The sequence below is a fragment of the Ahaetulla prasina genome, chromosome 5, assembly GCF_028640845.1.
Source record: "Ahaetulla prasina isolate Xishuangbanna chromosome 5, ASM2864084v1, whole genome shotgun sequence".
In the NCBI taxonomy this organism is placed as follows: Eukaryota; Metazoa; Chordata; class Lepidosauria; order Squamata; family Colubridae; genus Ahaetulla; species Ahaetulla prasina.
In genome coordinates, this window is record NC_080543.1 from 30,937,946 (window position 1) to 30,953,501 (window position 15,556).

The 15,556-nt window shown below is 35.3% G+C and overlaps 1 protein-coding gene across 3 annotated transcripts in view; it reads left to right on the forward strand.

Annotated features, from left to right (window-relative positions):
* The window catches only part of NBEA (neurobeachin), a 417,781-nt gene that overhangs the window by 141,468 nt on the left and 260,757 nt on the right, over positions 1–15,556 (forward strand). For all 3 annotated transcript variants that reach the window (XM_058184768.1, XM_058184769.1, XM_058184770.1), the window contains 2 exons: positions 6,165–6,319; positions 7,662–7,788. In XM_058184768.1, the coding sequence (XP_058040751.1) occupies positions 6,165–6,319; positions 7,662–7,788 (282 nt within the window). The remainder of the gene's footprint in view (positions 1–6,164; positions 6,320–7,661; positions 7,789–15,556) is intronic.

Below are 15,556 nucleotides of genomic sequence, written 5' to 3' on the forward strand. Positions count from 1 at the left end.
TTTCTCTACAATTCTGGTGACGAAAAGAAATAAGAAAATAATAAACTACACAAAATGTTTGATTGCATAAAAGGCAAAAGAAGGCAGATACAGGAACTGTGAAGGGAATTAGGACACCATTAAGATTATAAACAGATACCAAATAATTGTACAGATGGTATCAGAAAACCTAAACCCCAGTCAGAAAAACCTAAACCCCATGCTAAAGCTGAGGATATTAAGAACAGTAAAAAAGGCTTCATGAAACATGTTTGAAGTAGAAGGAGCAAAAAATTAAAATGCACATATTCAGGTGAAGAAAAGAAAATGCTAGTGGGAACAAATACTCAAACATGATTTTGACTTAGTATTTTTTTGAGAAGAGTGTTTCTATCTTCAATTGGGAAGAAAAAAATAAAGAGGCAGGAATGAGGTTTGAAATTAATTGGTAAAGGGTACATATTTACTGTGGATGAATTTAAATCTCCACAGCATACCTCCAAAGAAGAATCTGTAAGCACCTTGAAAACAATGTAATTATGAAAAATTAGAATGGATTTCTGAACAGTACATTATGCCTTTGCATCATACTATATTCTTAAAAAGGTTTTAATTTCCTTAGTAAATTGTATTAATATTATTGGCAAAAATTTGACAAATTTTGATTATCACTCATAACTAAATGTAGGATTGATGACAATTCTGTTAGTTTCACAGTTGACTTGATCAGCACATTCAAAAAAGTTCTTCAGTGAGTCCTCATACAAGCATGAAGTTTTAAGGAGGTTGTCACAAGTTGTGATCAAGAAGACATATTCTAATTGAATGTTTCCTAACAGTAAGGAAATAACAGAAACAGTTTGACAGGAACTAATTAGAGAAGTGATGGGCTTGCCTTTACCCAACGTGTTGAATTAGCACCTGGAGTCATCAATTAGGGATGCTTTAACTTGAATTAATCAAGGGGTTGAGGTAGTTTTAAATGGGTCCTCTAATTTTGTTATTCTAATTTGTGTTTCACTAGTGTTTAGTGCAGGAGAGATAGCTTTTTATGGATTATATGTTTTTGTTTGTGAGGTATGTGCTTGTAAATGCCTTTTTGTGCATATTATGAGTGTTTTCTGGTTTTTTTTGTTTGTGCATTACAGGTGCATAGGTTTATAAGAATATAGTTGGTGGGAAGATAAAAACTTTGGGGAAAAGTTCAGCAAATTGTGCAATCTTTCCAATTTTTTATCCAATTCTAACATATTACGTTTGTTTCTAAACTCATGTAGTATTTGTAATCAGTAGATATAGGCTATTTATATATAAAAAGACAGATGAAACTTTTAAAAATCTGTTAACTATTAATGCCCTTAGAAAATGTTTGTTTTTCTATATTTGTAAATCCCTTATTTTTAGTTTTAGTTCTAATCCTATATAACATAATAACAGAGTTGGAAGGGACCTTGGAGGTCTTCTAGTCCAACCCCCTGCCCAGGTAGGAAACTCTACACCATTTCAGACAAATGGCTATCCAACATTTTCTTAAAAATTTCCAGTGTTGGAGCATTCACAACTTCTGGAGGCAAGTTGTTCCACTTATTGATTGTTCTAACTGTCAGGAAATTTCTCCTTAGTTCTAAGTTGCTTCTCTCCTTGATTAGTTTCCACCCATTGCTTCTTGTTCTACCCTCAGGTGCTTTGGAGAATAGTTTGACTCCCTCTTCTTTGTGGCAGCCCCTGAGATATTGGAACACTGCTATCATGTCTCCCCTAGTCCTTCTTTTCATTAAACTAGACATACCCAGTTCCTGCAACGGTTCTTCATATGTTTTAGTCTCCAGTCCCCTAATCATCTTTGTGGAACATAATCAATTTAAAGCTACAGTATATTACTATTATGAGAATAAGCCATGCTGAACCTTTTTTGTATGGCTTTGCAAACAAGAAGACATCAAAACTTCCATAAATCAAGATCAAACTTTGGTGGATAAATATTGTACAATAAACATAATATGTCAAATTTTATGTAACAGGAAACTGTAGTTTATTTGTGGCAGAAGACAGATTGTTTCAATCCCTTCCTAAAATACAAAGGAGAAAACAGACGTAGTGTAAGCACTACCATATATGGATTGCAAAAACTGGATAGTCACTTGATGATAGCAAAGAGATATGAAATCCAAACTCTTTACTGCCATTTAATCCAGATTTTTACGTGCATATATAGTAGTTGTAAATAGCAGAAGTCAAAGATTTGCTGCAATACTTTCTTAGAATGTGAGATGACAAGAGTTTTAAATCTGAATAGGTCCAAGATTATAATGTATATTATTTTCTTAATATTCTAAATTAGTTGAAAAGAATAAAAATTGTATTTTGCATAGCTACGAATATAACTTGTGAACTGACTGTCAGGGTATGCTTGTGTAATTATTTGTACTATTGCCATATTTATTCAAAATATTTCTATTACCAGTCTAAAAGATAAATATTTGTAGGGTTCTGCTTCTTATAAATACCTATTTATTCTAGTGGATGTTATTTTTCATCAATGTTTTATAAGATTTTCTAAAATAGCTAAAGATTATTAAAGATTTCCTGGGGAATTTTAAAATCCATTTAAAAAACATCTAAATGCCCAGGTTCACATAGCAAGTAAATACTTATTATGTATTTATTCATTACAAAACAAAGAATGAGTGATATAATTTTACAAAAACTGTTTTCTAAAACATATTAAAATTCTTTTAAAAACAGAATTGCAAATAAAATGTAAAAAACACTATATATCTATATTTATATATAGTGATATATATATATATATATATATATATATATATATATATATATATATATATATAGATATATATGTATTATACTCATGAAATAGATCTTCTCTGTTAATGTATTCAGCAGTTCAAGTACTATCGAATGTAAATGATGAGGTGATATTGATGAAAGGAGGGATTGAGGTCTCGGGGGGCGCTGATGACGGATTGAACAGAAGCGCCCTTGCACTGCACGTAACTCAAGTCTGTCGTCTTCACTACTCAAAGCCATAATGGAAGGTGGCAGTCTGAAATGAGTTGCCACGGCAAAGAGTATTATTTTTGAAATGCTTTCACACAAATCACTAGGCCCTGCATACAACTTAGTTTCATGCTTTAATGTCATCAGGAGGCACAAATTGGTGTGTCTAATTGTTTGCCACCTGCCAGCAAAATGAGCTGCCAGCTAGCCAGACGGGTTTGATTGTCCGTCAGCTTTTCAATAGATTGAGAGTGACAACATCAAAAATTTCACTTCAAACTCTGAAGCTTTGAGCAGCTTTTCAGAGACCTCTTCCCCACAAGTGCTTCTGGACAACTGCATTTTTCAATCAGTTTCAATATATCCCTGCCTTCTGTCTCATCTGTCCTAAGGTGTAGCTGTAATTACATCAAAAACTATATAAACAGATTTCTTTGGCCCTAGACTCTTGATTCAAAGTTATGATTCCAATATCACGTGAAAAAAAATGTACTGGTATTTGCAACAGCACAAGCAACTGATTATTTGCTAATGGCTATGACAATTTTAGAATTGAAAGTGAAACATTTTTATTTATACTTTTTTATGTTAGATATTTTGCTGTATATGGAAATACATGCAAAGACATTCATAGATTAAATATTTTATTTTCATTTTTTAAAAGCAGTTCTTATTTACAAATTTATCTTTAGTACGTTAATACATTGACTATAAAACTCTGTGAGATTTAAAATCTTCATTACATAGCAAGAATTCTAGTAAATTGTTTAATATCAGGTATCCTAAAAAAAGGAGAACTGCAAGCCCTGCAGATATAAAAGCAAGCTAAATAAAAGCATAAACACCACATTTTGTTTTTAAACTTATCCTTTCTCCCTGCCCGTAACCACCTTTTAAAACTCTCCTGGATTTAGTAAAATAGATTGGTTGTAATTTACTCTGTCCAAAGAAACAATCAGGAAAAAAAATTGGTCTGTAGTTTCTTTTAGATAAATGTTGTCTAAAATCTCTCCAGGGTATTTTTAGCAGAAAAGAAGATGCAGAAGCTGTTCATGGTGAATATACTAGCTTTTAGATGAAATAAATATTAGAACAGGTTTTTTTTATTTGTTTTTTGTTGTTTTTTGTTTTAGTATTTAAATTCTATAATTTGATATTTGTTTATAGAAATATGCACTCCCATTTTAAACCAGAGCTTGATATTCTGTAAATTTCATGCTATTAATAGTGTTTTAAATTGCAAGCATTGAGGATATTCTAGTTAAATGACACTGTTATTCTGCTTTAGTTTCACTTACTATTTGCATGTCACCCATTTATGGTCTTTTCTACTATCAGCCATTGACCTACTCTTTGCTGTTAACTGTGCAGTCATTGAATAGGCAAAAACTGTTTACTTTCCCCCCATTTCCTAGATCATATAGTACAACTAGGTTTTCTTATTGTTTCCAACTTTAGCATTCAATCTCCAATCAAAATCAACATATCTTGCTTACTTTTCTCTTGATTTCAGATTGAACTTGACTGTAAAACCCATCAGTCTCCTAGTCTTCTGCATGAGTGGTTAGCGCACAAAATTGGATAAACATGATATTAAACGGTTGTCCATTAAATTGAATTGATATTATTCAGTCACTGATTATATCATACCCAAGTAGCATCTTTGCTATAAGCTTTCAAGCAATACTGTTCATTCTATTTTTTCATTTCAATTTGATTGTGCCGAGGATGTCAGTGTATAGTCACTGCATTTTCTCTACATGGATGTTTCCCATGTTCATGCTTCTTATATTCCATGTTCCCTCTATAATTGTGTTTTTACAGTGTTTGATTTTCTTTTCTTTCATAGAAGCTTTAGCAACTAGACATCTGGAAGGCTAATATGCTGACTGCATCAATAAACCCCATTAGAACTTAGCTATTCCTTAGAACCATCTTTAGTGCCATCTGATTAAGGGGCTTATCATCAGGTCAATACTTAATCTTGCCTATCAGTTTAGCTTTGGGGGAATAAAATACAGAAGTGGTTTTCCTTTGCCTTGTACTATATATCCTCTCTGTTATCCCTAAAGTGATCATCTGCCTCCAGCATTTTCCTGGAGGGATGACTTTCATATCTTGGAAAATATAGCTGGGAGTATATACACCCGTAGCAGGATTTGAGGGGGGTGTTCTTTTATGTTTCTCTGTACTTTCTGGAATTCTCTCATTAAATTCATGTCTCAAACCCTGTCTTTCAATTCTTTAATCCACAAAATCTTTAGCTTAACAATTTAGTTTTGTACCTTGCTTAGGTTTTCTGCTGAATTTTATCTTATCCACAAAATCTTTAGCTTAACAATTTAGTTCTGTGCCTTGCTTAGGTTTTCTGCTGAATTTTATCTTTGTTAGATCATACTCTATCAAATTATATTGTAATTACTTCTCATTATAAATCTTTCTGTATCTATTTACTACACATAATGCATACGGTTCATATTAAAGATGTTACAGTAATATAATATTATGGTACTGCTGAAATAAATAATTTTGATTTACTGATTTTATGTAAATGTATTATTGTAATATTTGGAGATATGAGACATAAGCAGAAGTAATAATCTAAAAAGGCTACCAGATCTGAGATGCAAAAATCAGGACTATTCCTAAATAACAGCATTAAGAGCTTTTTCATTCTTTTTTTCCCCTGGCTTTTAGTGGTCATTTGGATTTTTTGCAGTCCTGATGAGGTAGTCCTAAATCAAATTACTGTTGAGATCATTTCAGAGTTAAAATTACATTGTCATACTATCTGAAAAAAATCAGAAACATTTTATGATTTTAATGGATATGAGTTGAAAGATAAAATCTGACTAATTTCAGAAATGACTAAAAATCTGCTTATTCACTATATTTATACTATTTTTCTCTGTATAAATGTCATCTGAAGATACATTTTTAATATTCATATTTTAAATGCTTTTAATTACTCCTTAAAATCATATATATATTCTTTTATTTAATTTTTTGTCCCAGTTTTCTTTCTTTTTAACGCTATACATGCTTTATATTTGTTTTAATGTTTTATTTATGTAATTATAATAAATTGATTTCTTCCTCCAGTGTATGGATAGGAAAGGAGAAAAGCATTTTTTTCTGATTTTGCACTGATTTTCTTCCCTCTGTAGAAGTGTTGTAGTTCCAGTGAAAAAACCTCCTCCTGGAAGTCTAGCAGTCACCACTGTTGGAACTACCACAGCTGGAGGTGGACTACCACCAAGCAGTACGCCAAATATATTTGCTGCCACAGGAGCTACCCCAAAAAGTATGATAAATACAACAGGTATTAGCTTTAGATATTTTTGTGAATTTTGTCTTTCTCTTTCAGTTTTTTTTTCTTTTGATATTTTTCTTATATTTGAAATCCTTTTGTAATAAATTTCTTTAAACATTCTCACTTCCTAATGTGGAAATTGAAAAGATCTCCAAAACATTTCTCTTCTAAATCAAGCAATTCAGTTAGTGGTTGGAAAAAGGGAAAATTGTTGAAGGATATCAACATTATAAGTTCAATCGGCTATGTGGAAATGCCTCTAATGTTCATCAACAGGCCTTGATTTTTTTAAAAAAAATATTTCATAGAAATAGAATCTACCTGACTAGATATTAATTTAAAATGTCTTGGAAGAGATATTTAAAATCTTTTATGAAAAATTCCCTAGTGGAAATGATTACTGAAATGACCATATTCTTAAAAAAACATTGTACAACATGGTCAAATGCTTAATAATAGGATAACTATGAGGATACTGATCATAGATTTTGCTATAGCTGTATTTTATTGCTTTCTGTATGCTGGTTGCATTGGTATAAATGGTATCATTTGTACGCAACATATTTTTGTTTCATCTCTTCTTCTGTATGCCACAAACATATGCCAACATCTGCTTATAGTAATTTGGAACATGTTTCTCAGAATATGCCATTTATAATATCTTTGGGATTTTTAACGAGATATACTCAGAATAGTGACTAATTTACTGAAGGGTATAAATGTCATCTTATTGGTTTATGGAGATCAGATACTTCCACATGTTCATTTTTATTTCCATTAATACTAATGGTACTGGAAATGCTTATTGCTGTTTTCATGTGGTAATTTTTAAGAAGATAATGTTTTAGCCTTGAGTTTTATAATTACTGTTTGTTTAAATCACCGTAATGGGCTTGACATTTTGTTCAAAAGGTATATATGTTTGTATCTTCATGAAATATATTTGTGAAGTATAGTTATAACACTTTTTAAACAGTTGGATTGTAAATTAGATATGGGCAAGATATTCTAGATGATTTTCTCCTATAATTTAAATTATTTGGTCTCAGGGTTTTTTTCATACATAATCATGAGAGTACTTGAGAATAAATATCTGTACTATAGCATATAGTTAAGAAAAAAGAATGAATGATTTTAACTGAATTTTGGAATATCCTCTCACTGAATAAATTATTTTAATTTATTTAATTCAGTTTTTAATTATTAGTTGCCAGCTGTTTGTAACTGAGAAATGTTGTCTCAAAGTAGTAGCACTCCAGAGTTATGATGCATACAAAATAGATACATTATAATTTACTATGAAGTTGATGCATTGCTTTTCAGACTGAATATACTCTATTTTGGTGGATAGGTGCAGTGGATTCAGGATCTTCTTCATCATCGTCATCATCTAGTTTTGTGAATGGTGCTACTAGTAAAAATCTCCCTGCTGTTCAAACTGTTGCACCAATGCCAGAGGATTCAGCTGAAAACATGAGGTATACTTTATTGATTAGTCTGGAGGTGGATTAAAAACAATGAAAGGCATAGAACTTGCAAGCAACAAATTCATTTGTAAAGGCTTATAGGTTTTTGAAATAAAATGTACACTCTTGGGAACTCACTGAAGTACAAACATGGACTATAACCATGTTACATGTAACCATAATTTATATATTGGTAATCCTATATTTGCTTCATTTTTTTTCTCATATAGCAAACATTGCTGATGTAAATATATAAATGTAAATATAAGAATACCCTGCTGGTCTTTCGAAAGACCTGAAAACATGGTTTTGCAACTCACTATGGCAACCAGAGAATGTAGCATAGCTGACAGATTGGTTGTATTGTGTTGTCTTTTAAAAATTGTTCTATTCTTTTTTGTTCTTTTTTAAACATTTGTTTTAATTGCTTGTAAGCCACTTACAGTCATATATATGAAATGAATGGCTATAAATATTTGAAAAAATAAATAAATGCAATTTTTGAAATAAAAAACATACACTATAGAAGAGATTTTATTTTTTTTAGACAGGATTCACACATTTCCTGAGGAAAAATAATTTCAAGTATTATTATCTACCTATAACCTTTTATAATCAATAGTTCCTGAAATATACATTCAAAATTATAAAAATGAGTTGAAGTACAGTAGCAGCAACCTAATTGTTATAATGATATAGAAGTAAGAAAAAACAATTATGTTTTGCGGTACCAAGGAGGTGTTGATCAAATTGTAATCTGGCCATGAATTCTCTCTTGATGATTCCGGTTTGACAATTTTTTTAACACTGAATCATTAATTATATATTAGATAGTCCTTTAAAAAAGAAATTGATTGAAGAAGAAGAGGTTACTTATGATGTTAATCCTTCTAAAGAGTCCCAGCTGATCGGGAGGAAATGGAGATTTTGCAATAACCTTCCCCTGTAGTGGAGAGGGAATGGAAATTTTACAGTATCCTTCCCCTGGAATGGGATGGGAATGGAGATTTTACAGTAGTCTTCCCCTGCCACACGCACCAAGCCACGCCCACCAAGCCATGCCCATTATGCCACGCCCATCAAGCCATGCCACACCCACCAAGCTATGCCACACCCACTAAGCTACGCCCACCGAAGTCGTAGTAAATTTTTTTGAATCCCACCACTGATTGAGATATTTAAATCTTTATAATCAGATTGCAAAGAGATAGAATTTGTTCTTCATTTTATATAATTTGGATAATGTGAGAAAGCTGATTGTCATCTTTATCTCTAAGATATAATATTAAACTTTGCTTGTTTCATGCTATTTTGAGTGTTGTTGTAAAAGAGCAGAATTTTAGCTTTGCCAAGAGTATGAGTGGATTGCATATCCAAGTTTATTGTTTCTTGATGCATTTTAAAACAGGCCTCCAAAAATTGTGGATCCCTGGAATTTTGAAGAAGAGATTATATAGTTCTTTATTTGGAATGATATAAGACTGTGATGGTGAACCTTTGATGTTTCCGTGTGCTGGCCTGTGTGCTGGAAGTGGCATGCGAAACCATCCCACGAGGTATGCGCGGCTCCGTTGGCCTTTGCGCGCAGGAGCAGCGATACCTGGAAGAACGCCGGTCCATCGCGCATGCGTAAGCTGGTATGCAGATACCGGCTGGAAGTGTCCCCGATGAAAAGCTGGCCATTGCGCATGTGCGCAACATCAACCCGGAAGGTCGGGTGTCGGCCTGAGCATGTGTGTCGGAATGCCACTCTTCCGGGTTCCGCCGGTCCCGCGCACCCGATAGCCGGCTGACCGGTGTGCGTGTGATCACAGGAAAGTGGAAGAGGAGCCAGTAAAGCAGCACATTCTTCGCGGGATGGTTTCGCGTGCCGCTTCCGGCATGCGTGCCATAGGTTCGCCGACACTGGTATAAGATCTTCTGCTTGAACAGGAAGTTGGATTAGAAGACATATAACATACTTTCCAACTCTATTCTAACTTCTAATGCCTCATCTTCAAGACTGGGTTTTTCAGTTATTTATAGGGTGCCTTACTAACTTTTGTTTTGCAATTTTATAACTATATTTATGCTTACATTACAAAAGATGAAATGTTGTTGCATAGCTCTTCCATGATTCACAGCATGGCATATTTCTGGTTTGAAAAAGGACCATTGAATTCAATATAAGATTTTAGTCTTGGAATATTTCTTTGTAGTTGCCAGTGTTTCAGAAATTGGATTTTATATGAAGTATTATTTTTCATAAAAAGACTTTCTTTTTCTTGCAATTTTTATAATGCATTAACACATAGTTTAAACAGTAAAATAAAAAAAAATTACTAATTTTCTGTTGCTAAAAGATTTTTTCCATGTCTCCAGAGATAATTTAACTCTGTTGAGCAATATACTCTGGGTAGAAAATCATTTCTCTACAAGAAGAATTTTAGGGAAAAACTTCAATTTTTAATGTCACGTTTATATTAAGAACATACATAACCTTTTAAAATATCTGCCGTACGATGTCAGGAGTCAGCATAATCCTTTCTACCTCCTTCACGGCTGCCTTGTGGCACTTCTTGTTAAAATGACAGAATGATTTTGTGAGAGCATTACTAGGAAATAAATGCCATAAGAGAAAAATCAAATACTTGTAATGGCCAGTGTTATAAATGTGCTTTGGCCTATATTACACTAATCATTACCACCTTTTGATTATTGGAACTCTCCCTCTGAAAGGCAAGGGGAGAGTTCTAATAATTACAAAGGGTAGAGGTTTTTCTCTGTTCTCTCTGTTGAGTTGCTAATATATTTTTTTAGCTTTTGAAGAGGAGAATAGCATTTTGTTGAGGAAAATAAGAGGAAAGGAAATGGTTGGTTGAACTGTTTTGGACAAAATCCAGCTTGTAAGCAGTTTGGAACAGTGCTCATACTGTTGCATACTGTAAGGCGGCATACCCGGTTCGGATCAGATCGGCCGATCTGGTAGTGATGGCAGTAGGTGGTTCGGAGAATCAGTAGTAAAAATCCCTGGCCCCCTTGCCATGCCCACCCAATGCCCGATCGCCCACTTCCCAGCTTGCCACTTCTTTTAAAAAATGATTTTAAAAGGTAAAAAAAGAGGCTCTGACAATCCCAGCTGAGCTGTGTGATCGTTGGAGCCTTTTTTTACTTTTAAAAGCCTTTTTTTTACAACCTATTCGCTGAATAGGTTGTAAAAAATGCTTTTAAAAGTAAAAAAAAATCACACACCACGGCTGATACCCCCCCTGCATGCTGTTCTACTTACCCCATGCCTCCTTTTGGTATGTACTGCGTGCATGCGTGCGCACCTTGCATTTGGTGTGTGATGCGCACTGTGCATGCGCAGCCAGCGAACCAATTTGAACCAGTTCAAATTTCACCACTGTTGCATACTGTAGTATCACAAGGCTTTTGGATGAAATTAAACAACAGAAAATGATCTTAAAAGAAGAAGTAAGAAATCAGTGTTTTCTCTGCTTCCTTGGAAATGTAGTAGAGAAATGCAATTTGAATGCCTCTTTTACTACCTAGATAGCTTGAATTAAACATTGACTGATTTAACAATTCATTTAATCCTATAATTTACTGATAGTCTAATGAAAGAAATAAGCCAACTGTGCTCAAAGGTTGTAATCCCTTCCTTTTCCTCAGTCTGTGTTTTGAACCTCTATATTCTTAATGGTGGTTCTAACTGCTTTAACTATATAGAATTGCAAACTGGTGTTGGATATTTTTTTATTTTTTATTTATTTATTTGTCACAACAGTATATATACAGTGGGGTAAAAAAGTATTTAGTCAGCCACCAGTTGTGCAAGTTCTCCCACTGAAAAAGATGAGAGGGGCCTGTAATTGTTATCATAGGTATACCTCAACTAAAAGAGACAACATGAGAAAACACATCCAGAAAATCACATTGTCTGATTTGTAACGAATTTATTTGCAAATTATGGTGGAAAATAAGTATTTGGTCAATATCAAAAGTTCATCTCAATACTTTGTTATATATCCTTTGTTGGCAATTACAGAGGTCAAACGTTTTCTGTACGTCTTCACAAGGTTTTCACACACTGTTGCTGGTATGTTGGCCCATTCCTCCATGCAGATCTCCTCTAGAGCAGTGATGTTTTGGGGCTGTCGCTGGGCAACACGGACTTTCAACTCCCTCCAAAGGTTTTCTATGGGGTTGAGATCTGGTGACTGGCTAGGCCACTCCAGGACCTTGAAATGCTTCTTACGGAGCCACTCCTTCGTTGCCCAGGTGGTGTGTTTAGGATCATTGTCATGCTGAAAGACCCAGCCAGGTTTCATCTTCAATGCCCTTGCTGATGGAAGGAGGTTTGCACTCAAAATCTCACGATACATGGCCCCATTCATTCTTTTCTTTACACGGATCAGTCGTCCTGGTCCCTTTGCAGAGAAACAGCCCCACAGCATGATGTTGCCACCCCCATGCTTCACAGTAGGTATGGTGTTCTTTGGATGCAACTCAGCATTCTCTCTCCTCCAAACACGACGAGTTGAGTTTCTACCAAACAGTTCTACTTTGGTTTCATCTGACCATATGACATTCTCCCAATCCTCTTCTGCATCATCCAAATGCTCTCTAGCAAACTTCAGACGGCCCAGACATGTACTGGCTTAAGCAGGGGGACATGTCTGGCACTGCAGGATCTGAGTCCCTGGCGGTGTAGTGTGTTACTGATGGTAGCCTTTGTTACGTTGGTCCCAGCTCTCTGCAGGTCATTCACTAGGTCCCCCTTTGTGGTTCTGGGATATTTGCTCACCGTTCTTGTGATCATTTTGACCCCATGGGGTGAGATCTTGCATGGAGCCCCAGATCGAGGGAGTCTTGTATGTCTTCCATTTTCTAATTATTCCTCCCACAGTTGATTTCTTCACACCAAGCTGCTTGCCTGTTGCAGATTCAGTCTTCCCAGCCTGGTGCAGGTCTACAATTTTGTTTCTGGTGTCCTTTGACAGCTCTTCGGTCTTCACCATAGTGGAGTTTGGAGTGTGACTGTTTGAGGTTGTGGACAGGTGTCTTTTATACTGATAACAAGTTCAAACAGGTACCATTAATACAGGTAATGAGTGGAGAACAGAGGAGCCTCTTAAAGTAGAAGTTACAGGTCTGTGAGAGCCAGAAATCTTGCTTGTTTGTTGGTGACCAAATACTTATTTTCCACCATAATTTGCAAATAAATTCGTTACAAATCAGACAATGTGATTTTCTGGATGTGTTCTCATGTTGTCTCTCCTAGTTGAGGTATACCTATGATGACAATTACAGGCCTCTCTCATCTTTTTCAGTGGGAAAACTTGCACAACTGGTGGCTGACTAAATACTTTTTTACCCCACTGTAGGTATAAGCATGTAATAACTATACAAATTGGATACAATCAAAGGGAACATTAGGACAGGAACGGTAGGCACGCTGGTGCTCTTATGCACGCCCCTTAGAGACCTCTTAAGAATGGGGTGAGGTCAATAGTAGATAGTCTTTGGTTAAAGATTTTGGGATTTTGGGAAGAGACCACGGTGTCAGGTAGTGCATTCCAGGCATTAATAACTCTGTAACTGAAGTCATATTGTCTACAATCAAGATTGGAGTGGTTCACATTAAGTTTAAATCTATTGTGTGCTCGTGTATTGTTGCGATTGAAGCTGAAGTAGTCTTCAACAGGTAGGTATATAAATTTGTACAGAAACAGCAGAGACTTGAGGCATCAAGTAGATTAACATATGAATTATATCATAAACATTCTTGTTATTACAATTTGCTTAATCCAAATATTTTAATAGATTTATACCAATGTAATTTCTTTCTACTGGTAATCTAATATGTAAGTTAGGGGTTCTCAAGATGACAACTAGCTTGTCAAGCACAGAAAGAAAGAAACCTTGAAGTTTAGTCTAGCGAGGCTCAGGTTGTGTGTGTGCTGGAACAGGCAAATGTGTACCTCAGGAAATTAAACTCTGGGCTCCTAGAACAAAATAGATGTTTCTTTTCTGACATGCCAGACCCAGCTGCTTCCTACCCGGACAAGCCCAGGTCCATTAAACTACACTCGATCAGCTCTGGGCCCATAGACTCTCCCCTAGTTAGGCAGGAATGTGATCAGGCCTAGTGTATGCCAACAATTTTAAGCGTTTATTTGTTTGTTTTGTTTTGTATGTTTGTTCAATTTGTGTGGCTGAACATCTCAGTCAGTAACTTTGCGAGGCTGAAAATTCAGAAAATATGTTACAATTAAAAAAACATTTTAAAGTAATAAAAGCAGTAAAACATGTAAAAAAAAATTAAAACCTCCAATTCAACCTACACAAGAACAGGATATTTGGCCAGTTAGCAATGTAGGCAGGAAAAGGGCTCTCAACACATTCAGGCCCTCCCCCACAAGCTTGGGAGCATATCCTGGTTTTTTGATCCTTACAAAAGGCTAATAGACCATGAGGCCATTCTAGACTCTGACAGGACGATATTCCATAAATCAGGACGATATTCCATAAATCATTTTTCCATAAATGCAGAAAAAGCTTGCCTTCGTATCCGCACCAGCCAACACACTTTATCTGACAGAATTTGCAACATGCTGATTCTGCTTGGCCTGGTTGGATGAGTAGAGATTCTTGGAAAAAGTGATCCCTGAGGTACTCAAGTTCCAAGCCATGTAGGGGTTTAAAGGTAACCACCAGCACCTTGAATTTCACCTGGAAACATACTGGTAACTAGTGTAGTTAATGCAGGATGACATTCTTGGTTACAGTTTCAGATTTTGAGTTGGGTATGAACGATGTTTGGTAGGTTTTTTTTTAAATAAATGCAGTAGGGCATGATGGGCAGCATATTTAGAAGGACAAATGGTAGAAGCACAGTGATTGCTGAGGGTCCCTGGTATGTCACCCAGATTGCTGTGTGGGAATGATCAACACACTGAAAGAATCCAGTTTATTCATTCTACTAGTCTAGCCTTCTGCTACTCATAGTGCCTTACTTATTTAGGCACTGACTGTTACTTAATTTAAATAATCATCAGTCAAGATCTCTTTCTGAGGTCAATGCGAATTTGCTGAGCTGACTGGGAATAAACGGCAGCTAAACTGGACAGATTTTGACAGCATTTCAAGATTTAAAGAGGTATATTGGATGGGAACAGGCAGCATGCTCATGATAAATTTTGTGACACTAACAGGAAACAGGAGACACTTGTGACCACATCTGGTTGCCAAAGACTTCTCTTTTGCGTGCTGAGAGGAGGGAAATGGAGATACTGCTGGTCCTACAAATTGAGTGAGGAAAGCAGGAGGGAGGGCGGGACAGTACAACTTCCATGCTTCAGATTCCAACAGAAGTTCCAGAGCAACAGTCTCAGCCACATTGCCAATACTGCCAGGGACAAAGAACTTGTCACAGTTGGCACTTTGACCTGAAGATCCTCAGATTAGATCCTTAACAGTTTAAATTGACAGGCCCCATACTGGCAATTGCGTAGTCCCATAGTAAGACTGGCCTTATCTTACCCCTGTTATTTAAACTTAACTAGACTATTGAAACTAAAGTCAGGAAATAAGAATTTAACCTTGTGATTGGTAGCCCACAGTCTCCATTTAGATAAAACTATTGAATTCAGAAACTAGTTGTACACATTACAATGGTACTGGAAACTGTTTCTATAGCTAAGGCTTGTGTATTAAATAATACATTCCTGGTTTTATCAGAGATACATATTATTTGAATTACTGTAATTTGTTTGTAACTCATTCAGGAAGCTGT